This window comes from Anser anser (genome assembly GCF_964211835.1).
Source record: "Anser anser genome assembly, chromosome: Z".
Classification (NCBI taxonomy): Eukaryota; Metazoa; Chordata; class Aves; order Anseriformes; family Anatidae; genus Anser; species Anser anser.
The window spans coordinates 69292485-69306095 of record NC_139723.1 but is presented as its reverse complement, the minus strand read 5'-3'; the positions used below and the strand labels follow the sequence as shown (position 1 = coordinate 69306095).

General features: G+C 41.4%; 2 protein-coding genes across 2 annotated transcripts in view; one reads left to right on the top strand and one right to left on the bottom strand.

Annotated features, from left to right (window-relative positions):
• DHX29 (DExH-box helicase 29) overlaps positions 1 to 1448 on the bottom strand; it is a gene marked incomplete at its 5' end in the record, with an annotated part of 28882 nt that extends 27434 nt beyond the window's left edge. The window contains one exon of the mRNA XM_083816980.1: positions 1259 to 1448. Coding sequence (XP_083673106.1) covers positions 1259 to 1448 — 190 coding nt within the window. The remainder of the gene's footprint in view (positions 1 to 1258) is intronic.
• Positions 1432 to 13611, top strand: part of MTREX (Mtr4 exosome RNA helicase) — a 46973-nt gene continuing 34793 nt past the window's right edge. Inside the window, exons 1-11 of the mRNA XM_083816981.1 lie at positions 1432 to 1661; positions 1896 to 2027; positions 3648 to 3714; positions 6269 to 6331; positions 6870 to 6982; positions 7784 to 7958; positions 8229 to 8319; positions 8651 to 8775; positions 11064 to 11162; positions 12545 to 12647; positions 12810 to 12941. Coding sequence (XP_083673107.1) covers positions 1447 to 1661; positions 1896 to 2027; positions 3648 to 3714; positions 6269 to 6331; positions 6870 to 6982; positions 7784 to 7958; positions 8229 to 8319; positions 8651 to 8775; positions 11064 to 11162; positions 12545 to 12647; positions 12810 to 12941 — 1315 coding nt within the window. The 5' untranslated portion in view covers positions 1432 to 1446. The remainder of the gene's footprint in view (positions 1662 to 1895; positions 2028 to 3647; positions 3715 to 6268; positions 6332 to 6869; positions 6983 to 7783; positions 7959 to 8228; positions 8320 to 8650; positions 8776 to 11063; positions 11163 to 12544; positions 12648 to 12809; positions 12942 to 13611) is intronic.

Here is a 13611-nt window from a genome sequence, read left to right as displayed (position 1 = left end):
TTACATACGCAGAGTGCAGAGAACACTCTTTATGGTTTTTAAAGCAGATCCAACATGAGGCAAGTATTACACCAATATGCCAGTAACATGCATACACGTAAGAACAATAAGAACACTAAATGGTGTGGAAAGGCCATTTACCAATGAGTGGTAAAGAAACGAATGACTCAGGAGACAAAATATAAAATCCTGAGTGGCACAATGAGGAAAAATGATTGACAGACTACTATCCATACAAGAGCAGGGAATAATACTCCCCAAACAGGGAAGCTAATGGCAAGTTCAAAGCAAGCAAGAGTGATGGTTTGTTTGTTTGTTTTAATTCAAAATGCACAGCTCCATAGCACAGCTCTGCCACTGAAGCTGTGGGTATAGGACATTTGTCTAAGCCCAAGAGGAAGCAGGATGGTTTTGCACAATGAAATCCTTTTTTTTTTTTTTTTGGAAGGATATTGAATAGAAATACTACATGGCTCAGCAAGTCCTTTAGCCACAACTGGAGAAGGATGTACTCTCTGAAAGTATCACTGCATGTCTGGTCTGTTCCTACCTGGGTACCTGCATTTGGACCCAGTCTAGGGGAAGGTACTGGGTTACACAGGTCTGTGGTCTAACCTGCTACAGTCGTTCTTACTTTTCATTTAGCAGCTGTTAGTGGAAAAATATCTGTTCACAATGCTACTTATCACTGAAATTGTTTAGCTTCTCACAACAGCCAGCTTGATTCTAGATGCTGTTCCTTTTGAGAATGCAAGCGCTGTTCTTGGTATGGTGCAGACAGAAAGGAGCTGAGCAGCCTCGGAGCTTTCAGCAGCCTGCCAGACCGCACGGCGCTCCGGAGAGGGAAGCAGGGTGCTCCTTGAGGTGCTGCTGCCCCCCAGCTCCTCAGCAGGACGGCTCACCCGTGCTGGACAGCTTCTGTAAATAACTAAGTACTGTGGTTTTGGAGGTGCGGGAGACATGGAAACACAGGTATCAGAGCCCAGATTTGGAAAAGCACAGTTAAGTGGCTCAGAAGTTTAAAATACGGGGCGAGGGACTGCAGGACTTCATGTTAACAAGCTGGGACATGGGATGGCCTGACCCGACCGCTGCCCGGCTCGCCTACAGCCCGCCGCACCGGCTGGCGTTACAGGCAGCCCAGCCTCCCCGGACACCCCCGGGCCCCGCCGCTCACCCAGCCCCGCTCAACTCCGTGTTTCTCCCTGAAACCCACACCTCGTTACGACCCCCAGCCCCAAAACCCGCTCCGCCTCACCTTGCTTGACGCGAGGCTCCTTGCAGGCGGGCGGCGGCCGCGGGGCCGCTCGGCCGCCCGACGCCTCAGCGGCAGCGGCAGCACCGGCCTCGGCGGCGGCCCGCGCCCGGGCGGCGGCGGTGGCGGCGGCGGCGGTGGAGGCGGCATGGGCCGAGCCCCCACCGCGGTGCTTCTTGTTGCGGCCGCCCATGGCGCTCCGTGCCCGCAGCGGATCCGGAACCGGCCGAGGCCCGGGGGCAGGCAGGAAGGGAAAGGAAGGGACGGGAGCGGGGCGGGGCGGGGCGGAGCGGAGCGGGGGGAAGATGGCGGACGCGTTCGGGGACGAGCTCTTCAGCGTGTTCGAGGCGGAGCCGGCCGCCGCCAAGAGCAAGGCGGCCGCCGCCGAGGCCGCCAGGAGGACGGGGTGAGCGGGACCGGAGGGGGGCGGCGGGGGTCGCTGGGCACCCCCGGAGCGGGGCGGCGGTGCTGCTCCGGCCCCCCGCGGGGCACGGGGCGGCCGGGAGGTGACTTGGAAACGCGTGGTGGCTCCTCGGGGGGGGGCTTCCCGGGGCGGCGGGGCGGACACCGGCTGGTTTTGTGGAAATGTGCTCGTAAAAGGCAGGCCTCGAGGGTGCTCTGTGTGTGTGTGTGTTCGCAGAAAGCGATCGGAGGAGGCGCCGTCAGGGGCTGCGCCAGGGAAGGCCAAAAGGGAAGCCGAGGTCAATAGTACAGAAGATGCGGTTTCAGGAAAGAAACCAAAATTGGAAGACGTTGTATCAGAAGACACAAAGTAAGTATGCAGCCTGCTGTGTGAGGGAATTATAGCTGGGTGTACTTGTTAGCTGAACAACACCCGTGAATAGTCAGCGTATGTAGCCTCGCAGTGTTTTTGTGTGAAGGTAGATTTGCCTATTCGTTTTTTATTAACTTTACTTATGTGGATGTGCTAGTAGTACAGCTTCACCAGTGATGAGCACTGGAGGGGTTTAAAATAATATTGCAAAGCAGTAGTTAACCATTATGCAACGTTTGTGTGTTGTTACTGCACGTGGATCAGGGGCTGTTGGTCGAAGGCGTTGTGCTTGTTTCAGGCCTGTGGCAAGCAGTAAGCAGTGAGGAGGCAGGCCTCCTTCCACCTCACTGGAAGACATAATCAGCTTCGGATACAGGAATATGAACTTGACGAGAGGGACAGAAAAAAAGACTTTTGAGGCGTGTAAGATTATAATTGCAGGACGTATTTGTGATAGAAGTGTAGATGTTCTTTTAAATTTGAACACAAATGGCAGGTACCTGACATGGAGAAGAGGGAAAGCTTGGACATGTTGAAAGCTGGGGAGATGAGGCAACCGAAGGGTAGCTAGAGTGCCATTTTTGTGCCTTAGGATCTGTGCGCCTGTCTGTTTTCTTTCTAGAACCTCCGGACAGGTATTATGAGGGTTGTGAAAAAACAGATTGAAGGGACAGTGCAGGAACTTTGTCAGCGTAGTCTGTCTTAAGAGATTGTTGGGAACTTGGACGTTGCTGTTGGTTCAGAAACAATTAGATAAGTTCATGGAATAAAACTTCATGCGGAACTACCAAATACAGATGTGTACCTCCTAGTTCAAGATGTAGAAGACTCAACTACAGAAGTAAAAAGTGTGTGCTTGCTGAGTTCTTGTACTTTTCTCTGGGTGACATATCGCTTCTGTCAGACAGAATTCATTGCTCTTAAGTGGTCATTTTTTTCTCAAGTTCAAGATAAAATTTTCTGTGAGAACAGTCATGAGAAGACTTTTCAGAACATTGCAATCATAGAGTACTTGTACAGAAGCAAAGCAGAACCAGAGTTACCATTTTAAGTTAGTTTTTATGTGAGTGGTCTCAATAAAATGTGTACTTGTCTATTATAGCTTACTGAAGTATGTAAATACCGCATGAGAAAACGACTGTTTTATGCCGTGAGACACTAGCTGCTTGTGGCCATGAAAGAAGGATAAAGAAAAAGAGGGTTCTTGTCTTAAGGCAGCTGTTTGGGTTGTTTCAGGCTGCTGTTATTCAGTACCATAAAATACAGGTCTTGAATTTTGCTTTTGTATACTGAGGAAAAAAAGTCCATATTTAATTGGAAAACTCTACAGGAACATGCTTTTATAAATGTGACCCAAGAGGAATTTTGTGATGCAAGTTTTTAAAATGTTTAAAATCCTAAAGTAGTAGCTAAAGTACGCTTAAACAATAGCAAAACATTAACTTACAGGTGTTCTTAGTACTGGTAGTAACCTCTACCAAATGTCCAGTTTAAGTTTGTGCATCCTTTTTTTAGTGCTACAGTTAAAGTAAAGGTGAAGTTCAACGTTTATCATTTTATAAAGAAAACAGGATTCTTACATGTATTCCTGGGCAATCCTAACTCATATATTTTTAGTCTGGCAGACCTGATGCCACACGTAAAGGTGCAAGCTGTGGAAACTGTTGAAGGTTGCACACATGAGGTGAGTGCAGTGCAAATGAACATGGAAACTCTAGGCTTTTTTGTAGAAGTACATGCATTACTGCTAGTATTATAATATTGTTTGTATTTATTATTGTACTAATTATATGTCATTTGATAGTACATTTAAGATTGAACAGCCCTGTAAATAGTTTGAGGTATGCACCTGACATTGTCCGTGCACAAAATATACTTTAAAATTCAACAGGATATCGTACTAGAAGCTGTTTGAATGATAAATGCAATAAAATGAGTGGTTGTGGAAAACTCGATAATATTGGTAGATCTTTGTATTTAAAAGGTATTGAGCACATTCTGAGTGCTGTTCTTGAGGAAGAGAGCCTGCAGATTATTGAAATAAGTCTGTACTCATGGTACAGTGTTACTGTTCAGCAGTGCATGGAAGTATTTTCCTAGTCTGTTTCAAGAAAGAAAGACCTTCTTGTAAAGCTGGTTTGTGTTGAAAATGACATTTTGGTAAAATGGGAAAAAAAGACTATGTGAAAGCAAGAAAATGAAAACTATCTATTTTCAGATTATGTTAATGGAAATGATACAATTATAATACAAAAAATCAGAAGCATTAATGCTGATTTTTATTTTATTATTTTTAATCATCCTTCATCTCAAAATGATTGTCAGGAAGAGTTTCTATGAGCATTAAATATGTAAATTTTAACTTTCCTGTACTTGCATGTACATTGCTCCATTTGTTTTTTCTTCTGTCTTAGAATCACTGAATCATAGAATAGTTTGGGTTGGAAGGGAACTTAAGGATCATCTAATTCCAACCCCACTGCCACGGGCAGGAACATCTTCCATCAGACCAGGTTGCTCAAAGCCCCATCCAGTCTGGCCTTGAACACTTCCAGGGATGGGGCATCCACAGCTTCTCTTGGGCAGCCTGTGCCAGTGCCTCACCACACTCACAGTAAAGAATTTCTTCCATATATCTAATCTAATCTTACCCTCGTTTAGTTTAAAGCCATTACTCCTTGTCCTATTTCTATACTGCCTGACTTTCCTGTAAGGCTTCCCCAGCTTTCCTGTAGGACCCTTTTAGGTACTGGAAGGCCGCTATAAGTTCTCTCAGGAGCCTTCTCTTTAGGTTGAACAACCCCAGTTCCCTCAGTCTGTCCTTGCAGGAGAGGTGCTCCAGCCCCTTGATCATCTTTGTGGCTGTCGCCTGGACATGTTCTAACAGGTCCGTGTCCTTGTTCTGGGGGCCCGAGAGCTGAATGCAGGGCTCCAGGCAGAGTCTCACAAGAGCAGAGTAGAGGGGCACAATCACCTCCCTCATCCTGATGGCCACTCTGCTTTTGATGTAGCCCAGGATACGGTTCACTTTCTGGGCTGCAAACGCGCATTGCTGGTTCATGTTGAGCTTCTCATCAACCAGCACCCCCAGGTCCTTCTCCTTAGGGCTGCTCTCAATCCATTCTCTGACCAGCCTGTATTTGTGCTTATCTGTCTTCCAGAACTAACCCATGTTAATTAGGGTCACGTTAAAAGACCCTGTATGGTGATGCATTTTTAATAAATCACAGAATCGTCTAGGTTGGAAGAGACCTCCAAGATCACCCAGTCCAACCTCAGCCCTAACACTAACAAGACCTCCACTAAACCATATCACTAAGCTCTGCATCTAAACGTCTCTTAAAGACCTCCAGGGATGGTGACTCCACCACTTCCCTGGGCAGCCCATTCCAATGCCTAACAACCCTTTCAGTAAAGAAGTTCTTCCTAATATCCAGCCTAAACCTCCCCTGGTGCAACTTTAGCCCATTCCCCCTCGTCCTGTCACCAGGCACGTAGGAGAACAGACCAACCCCCACCTCGCTACAGCCTCCTTTAAGGTACCTGTAGAGCGCGATAAGGTCACCCCTGAGCCTCCTCCTCTCCAGGCTGAACAATCCCAGCTCCCTCAGCCGCTCCTCGTAAGACTTGTTCTCCAGACCCCTCACCAGCCTCGTCGCCCTTCTCTGGACTCTCTCGAGCACCTCGAAAAAAAGAAGAAACTGTCTGTACAACTGATGATACAGGTTTTAAAGCCAATGCATCTGCACAGTCTTTTATGTAGAGATGTCTGATAGAGGTTTGTCATCACTTAGTAACTGAAGAGGGCTTAAATATTTAGCATGAATGAATATAGATATTAGCCAGGAACAGGAACTTAACCTGCATAAACACATTGTCCCTGGAAAGGGAGCGTGATCAACGTGAGCTGTGTAATTGCTTTTAACCTCTGTTGGTCAGAAACTGTGACTGCATCTTGGCCTGAGGAGTTTATGTTTCAAATTAGGTAAACCAGAAATATTTCACATCAGACAGCAAGGAGTATCAGAGAAATGGGTAAAGGGGTACTGTTGTCAGGAGGGTAAAGATGCTGAGAGGAAGGACACGTGACACATGAGCTCGTAGAACCAGTATAATAGAAATTCATATGAGTTGTCATGCATTTTGCATTTCCTTCCTCAGCTTTTCATAGCTTGATACATCACTGGAATGGACACACAGAATTATGCAATTGTTTTTGTTTAAAATATATTTTATAGGTTGCACTTCCAGCAGATGAAGAGTTCACAGGTCTAAAGCCAAGAACTGGAAAACCTGCAAAAGTATGTGATAGATTCCATTATTTTTTCTTTTGCATATGTTCAGTTAGTAGGTAAGGGTAGAAGAAAAATATTGTACTCAGCTAGTAAGACTAGACAAAGGTTTAAAAAGATGACCTGTCGTAAGTAGGATTGATATTTGTATTTTAAATGTGGTAGAGTAAAATGAAGTGGTTGAATGGAGTGGATAGGCCTTTGTGGTTTCGTTTCTATTCTTCGACATTGGGCAAAGGCTTTGGTGCTGTGCTATAGTTTCTCTCCTGACTTAGTAAATAAGAGAAAATCCAAGAAGTCGTCTGGGCCAGATTTTCACTCCATACAACAACAAGATATCAGCAAAGATCTTAGGTGTGTGTGTTAGATAATTTTATGTAAATACCAAGCCACTTCAAAATACTGGATTAAGGTTAATTGAAATTACAAATGTCTACATGCATGATTTCATTTCTGCCTGTAGTTTGCATGCTCGTTTGGTCGGAGAATAATCAATGTAGGTAGTAGTCTGTGTTAAAAATATGTAATGTTTTTGCTTTCTTTTTAGGAATATCCATTTAGTCTTGATGCCTTTCAGAGGGAAGCGATTCTTTGTGTAGATAATAACCAGTCTGTGTTAGTGTCAGCTCATACATCAGCTGGTAAAACTGTATGTGCAGAGTAAGTAACTTTCTGACAGGCTCTAATGAGAAAATGGTGTGATGCTTTTGCTGTCATTTTGTTGAACCATCAGTAGCTGTTGTGCATCAATTCCTACATTAAAAAGCTTGGAATTGAATTGACTGCACTAGAATATAAATAGTTATTTCTTTCATCTAGCTTAGTGGGTATTGAAAGGCTTGAGTAATGTTTAAGCTTGTATTTTATTTTTAAACAATCTGGCCTTATTGAGATGTTTTTCTATAGACTGAGAGAAAAATTTCTGCAATACAGATTTACATGAATTTAGAAAAAACACCTTTGTGTTCTAGCCCATATTTGCAGCTAATAAAGAAGGTCATGTGTGTTTTTTTTAACTTTTATGTCAGAAGTATCAGTTTGATTTAATTATCATCTTGGTGTTTATTAGGCAAGAAATGTTTAAACAAGCACCTACTTTTTTATCGGGGTTTCGAGTGACTTTGCTGACTTGAAATGAGAAGTGAGATGTACATGAAAATATATTACGTGGGTTCAAATAATAGTAGTTTGACACAAAGCATTTATGATTAGATTTTTAGTTAAAATTAGATGTGTTCTGAAGTTCATCTAAATCAGTTAACTTGTCAGGCAGTTGTCACTCTCCAGAGAGACACAAGTAGTTAAGTTTAGATTGCACTGAACTTAAACTGATGTGAAATGCTTCATATCATTCTACTGGTGTTTTGAATTACATTTTTTTTTTCAACCAAAATATCTGAGGAAACTAAAAAGTTGTGGATATCTTCTGGCAACTTTAACATGTTCAATGTTTGAGTACAGGTATGCAATTGCCTTGGCTTTGAGGGAGAAACAGCGTGTGATATTTACGAGTCCAATTAAAGCTCTGAGTAATCAGAAGTACCGTGAGATGTATGAAGAGTTTCAGGATGTTGGTTTGATGACTGGGGATGTCACCATTAATCCTACAGCTTCTTGTCTGGTGATGACAACAGAGGTAAGATCAGACACAAGTTCTTGATCTATCTGTGGTTTTGTACCCTTTTTTGACTGGAAAGGTCTGACAGTAATAAATTAAAATTATCATTAAAAGCCCAGTTAGGGTTAAAAAAAAAAAAATCAGAAAGTTCATTATTTCTCCCTTGCGCTTCATTTAACTTCAAATTATTAAAAAAATAGGTAATCCCTGTAAATTCATGCTTTTGGACTCTTACTCAGGAACTTTAAATCTCAGTTTTTGGCAAATCCTTTTTTTCCCCTTTTCTAGATCCTGAGAAGTATGCTCTACAGAGGTTCTGAGGTTATGCGAGAAGTTGCATGGGTTATTTTTGATGAAATCCACTACATGAGAGATTCAGGTAACTTATATATGTATTTTGCATTTCATATCCGTTTTTTTGAAGAACAAAGACTTTATTAAATCTATTTTCTCTTGAAATCAGACACCTTTGTGCATAAATCATTCAGAATATGTTTTCTACTGAATTTTGTGAAATAGTTATTGTGTGTAGCAATCTGCATTGTCTTTGCTGAGACAAAAACAACTTTGAGGACATTTGTGTGTACTTATATATGAGACGTTTGTTAGATTTTGTTTTATTTTCTATTTAAGTATGCTGTTCTTTGGCTTCAGAGCTGAAAAACAGACTTTAATAACATAAATTTCCCGTATGATTTTTCCATTTTCAGAACGTGGTGTAGTTTGGGAAGAGACAATTATTTTGCTCCCTGACAATGTTCATTATGTGTTCCTTTCCGCAACTATTCCAAATGCTCGTCAGTTTGCTGAATGGATCTGTCATCTTCACAAACAGGTAATTTTGATGTGATAGACCTCTGTCCTTGTGATCTTGTGGCGTAATACTGTGTCTTTGAAAAAAAATGGACCTACAAGACTCTCTTTAGCCATGTTACTATGGCTTCTAACTGATGGTATAGATCACTCCTGCCTTCTTTGATAGTACACTTAGCCTTTGCGCCTGTACGGGCTGTTGGTTCTACATACAGCTTTAATGTTTCTTTCTTTAATAGTTTATTTTCACCATTTATTTAGACACCAGCTTGATTTCAACAAACACTCTGAATTATGAAACACTGTGAAAATACTATGATTTTCAGAGGCAGGCCTTTCAGGACGTAGAGGCTTCAAAGGGCTTGTTTGCAATCCGTAAACGTTATATTCATCTCTGTTTCAACAACGACAAACTTTTCTTTCATTGTTTGCATTAAAATAGGTGTGTGATTGTCAGTGGGCTGACAGCAGCATGACAAGTACTTGTCACACATTTTTATGAGCTTTCAGTTATATCTTGGATATGCTTGCTAAGTTCACACAAATTTGTAATTATTTCTCTTCCTGTTTTCTTGCTGTCCCCAGAGAGCAGAGCTCAGCACCTGCCCCTCTGCTCCCCTCATGAGGGAGCTGCAGGCCGCCATGAGGCCGCCCCTCAGCCTGCTCTGCTCTGGGCTGAACAAGCCAAGGGACCTCAGCCACTCCTCATTCGTCTTCTCTAGACCCTTTGCCACGTCTGTAGCACTCCTTTGGACTCTCTAGTAGTTTTATGTCCTTCTTATATTGTGGCATCCAAAACTGCACACAGTTGACTAGCACATCGTAGTTCCTGAAACAGGCTGGAAGAGAGAGGCAAAGCTGAACTTAATGAAACAGGCAGATTGAGGAGCAGGGTCCTAGAAGCAGGCAGGCAGGGAAGAAGAAAGTAGAGAGACACAGCATAGGTCCTTGGAACTGGCAGGGAGAGCAGATGTCCATCCTAGAGTGATTCCATTCCGCAACAGCAATTCCTGTAATAATAGTCCTTTCTTAATAGAAGATCTTGTCTTGCACTGAATTCTTCGGTGTCTAGGTGTTTTTTGGCCCATAGACTATGTTGTGCACAATTCCAGAAGATACTATCCCAGGCTGAAAGCAGGTTCCGTATCCTGCTGCTCACATCTTTTTCTTAGCTGCTGCTTGTTTTCTTCCTTAATTTATGGCATTTTTTATTTTTTTTTACCAGCTGTCAAAGCTGCATGTCTTCTGTGACTGACCGTCAGTGGAGTTTATAGTTCTGGGACCTCTGTTTTCAAACTACGCCCGTATGCAGGGCCCTTACTGTTATCCCAGGCTTAAACTGTACTTAGCAAGTACTGCTCCATTTCACATAGAGGATTCTCATAATGAGCTTAAGGACAGGACCACTGCCTTGCTCGATTAGCATAGCATGGTTCATATGAGTGATATGTGCTGCTACTAGAATGCAAGAATGAAAAGTAAACCATCAATTCCTAGGAAATAATGTGTATATATATACAGACAAAATGAGAAAAGAGGAATATGATGAATATGTCCTGTTCCAGAACCTTTCAGTTAATTTTTATTCCGTTTTTTTCAGTGATGGTTTTGCAGCAAAGAATATGTGAATTAGAATTGGGGATGGAACTTCCACAAGAGGTTGCTCTGATTGTAAAAATAACTCCAAGCTCTGATTCTCATGTGGCTTGTGATGAAAGGAGCATAGTATAAGAGATGTTTATTCAAGCTTGGCACAAAGCTTTGACTTTGTTTTGCAGAACACTTGGCTGATTATTTTTTAAAGCAGATTTATATAATATTTAATATTTTTTAAGGAAGTGTTTCATTTATTTTTTTCTAAACAAATGTTACATGTTAAAGCTTTTCATGTTTTAAAAAGTATACAGTGTGCTGTTTTTAGGTGGTGCAAGAAATACTGCAGGCTTTTTTACAAAATAGAAATTAATAGTTCTTCCTTTAGTTTTTAAAGATGTTAGCATATTCCAAGTCTGTTTAATAATACAGAAGAGACCATTACCTATCTTTACTTTTTCTTTTTTATGAGAGGTTGTTTGTTGTCAACTTGTATTCCTCTGAAGGATTAGCAAGCTTTCATGTTTTTAAGCAACATCATTAGTATAAAATCCGTATTCAGGAAAGAAAACTTAACTAAATTTCTTTGAGTCTTAGCTTCTGGCTTTTAGAAGGATGTATTTTAAAATAAATGCATTGGATTTTCCCTCAAGCCAGTATTTTTCCAGTGCATTTAGAAATATGAAATATTTACATATGTGCTGTTCTTTTTTGTAGCCCTGCCATGTGATTTACACAGACTATCGACCTACTCCACTGCAGCACTATATATTCCCAGCAGGAGGAGATGGATTGCGTCTCGTCGTTGATGAAAATGTAAGGGATAGTCAATTAGTTTGAAATTTCTTTTTCCTCACATATCAGTAACGAGTTTCATCTTTTGCGGAAATTGGATTGACTATGCAAAGGATGTTGATGTTAAAATAAAATGAAGTTCAAATGGGTAATGGTGATCTCTGAGATGCTGATTTTGGAATCATATAGAAGACACTAATTTTATTATCTAATGTCATGTACTCAGCTGAGTAATGCTTTGCTGAGATGGCATTAAGCACCCTCATCCTTGCTTTCTGAGGTTTCTGGTACTGTTTCTCACTTAATTTTCTTTTTTGTTTGTTTTAAAGGTAGCATTATTTAAATTTTCCTTCAGTTGAGGGGGCAAAATGATTTTGTGTTTTTAGATGATTCAGAAGTAACAATGTTTAAAATTCATTATTGACATGCACAATAGTAGCTTATGCCGTAAACAGCAGTATTGCACTTCATTGGGTAGAATATCTTCATGTAGACGTTCCTATAAGTCAGTTTTGCTATTGTGCCATTGTATTGGGTTTACGTGGCAAGGCTTTGGTAGGAGGGGGCTGCAGGAGTGGCCTCTGAGAGCAGAGCCCAGCAGCTGCCCAATGTCAGAGCAGAGCCAGCTCCAAAAAGGACCCACTGCTGGCCAAAGTTGAGCCAGTGATCAACACTGGTTGCACATCGGAGAGAGCACGCTTAACAAAATGGAAAAAACTGCTGCACAACAGCAGCTGGGAGAGGGAGTAGTGAGAACCAGCCCTGCAGGCCCCAAGGTCAGTGCAGAAGGAGGGCAGGAGGTGAGGTGCTGCAGATACAGAAGAGAAGTTCCCCTGCCGCCCTTGGGGAGGAGCCCACACAGGAAGAATTCCCCTGAACTGCTCTGGGGGAGGAGGTAGAAGAGTGGGTGGGAAGGGGAAGAAGGTGTTTTTAGTTAGCTTCTATTTTTTCACTGTTCTAGTCTGCTAGTGATAAGCAATAAATCATATTAATCCCTAATGATGAATCTTTTCTCTGTGGTAATTGCTGAGTGATCTCCCTGTCCTTACTTCAACCCTTGAGCCCTTTTGCATGGTATTTTTTCCCCCTTTTACCTTGAGGAGTAAGAAAGCGGTGTGGTGTTTTTCAGTTGTCTGTCGGTGTGAAACCACCACAGTCACTGAGCATGTCTAACTTAGTTGATGGTGTAGTAGATAAAATGATGAACAATAACTTCAGAGACACAAATATAATTCTGAGCTGTGACACTCAACCTAATAATGTCACTTGTAAGCTTATGCGTTGTTTTTTTGTCCTTCTGCATGTAAATGTGTGGTAATAGTACTAGATATGTAAGTAAGTATGTATTTTTCAGTGGGCTGTGTAAGAAGTAATTGTTTACAAAGGTTGTGTTTTATATCTAGGGAGACTTCAGAGAAGATAATTTTAACACAGCAATGCAAGTGCTTAGAGATGCAGGAGACTTAGCGAAAGGGGACCAGAAAGGCAGGAAAGGAGGAACAAAAGGTGAGTTTGAATCTCATTCTTAAGTAACTTCTTAGATTATATAACTTTTCTTTAAAAAACAAAAATAAAAGTTGCAGCTAAGTTGTGCTTCTATTTTAAGTATTACTTAACAGAATAATTTTCTGCTAAAATAACTTTGAAATTCATGTGATCTCTCTACAGGTCCTTCAAATGTTTTTAAGATTGTGAAGATGATCATGGAAAGGAATTTCCAACCTGTAATTATTTTCAGCTTCAGTAAAAAAGATTGTGAAGCCTATGCACTTCAGATGACAAAGTTAGATTTCAATACAGGTACTGATAAGTAAAATATAGTTTTATTCAACAAACAATTGTACTTTGAAGTGAAATATTATTCTGGGTAGTTATTTCTATTTCATTTGAGTCTTTTTGTGTAAAAACAAATACAAAATACTTATCACTTTTTAAATTAGCATTTATTTACCATTCCGGTACATCAGCCCATTTTCAGTAGGAAACTGTGGGTACACAGAGTATTTGATCTTCACAATGTTTAACTGTTCCTCTATTATAAACTTTTCTTTCTCCAAAATGCTGTTCACTGTGATAATAGCAGAAGAATTTCTAGAAATGTCTATCTAGAAATCTGAGCGTTTTCTCCAAGTTAAAACAGCTGTATAAGAAACCACTAGACTGTTCTTGCTCAACTGTTCAGTCCACTTTTCTTTCCTTACTTCCTCTCCCATCTCATCAAAGAAGAACCATAACAGTAAACAAAGAAGACTTTTTTTTCATTTTGGATTAAGACCAAGCTTGGAAAATGAGCTTAAGTTTGTGGCCTCTTGGAAATGTTAAGAGTAGTAACAAAAGTAAGAGGTCTGTTGTAAGTCAGAATACCCTTTCTTGTGTGAGAACTCTTCAGGATTCTTGCTTGCTCACTTGCTCCCCAGTCATTGCATGTTCTGGTTCAGTGTACAGAAAGTGTGTAAGAATAAACAGAGTA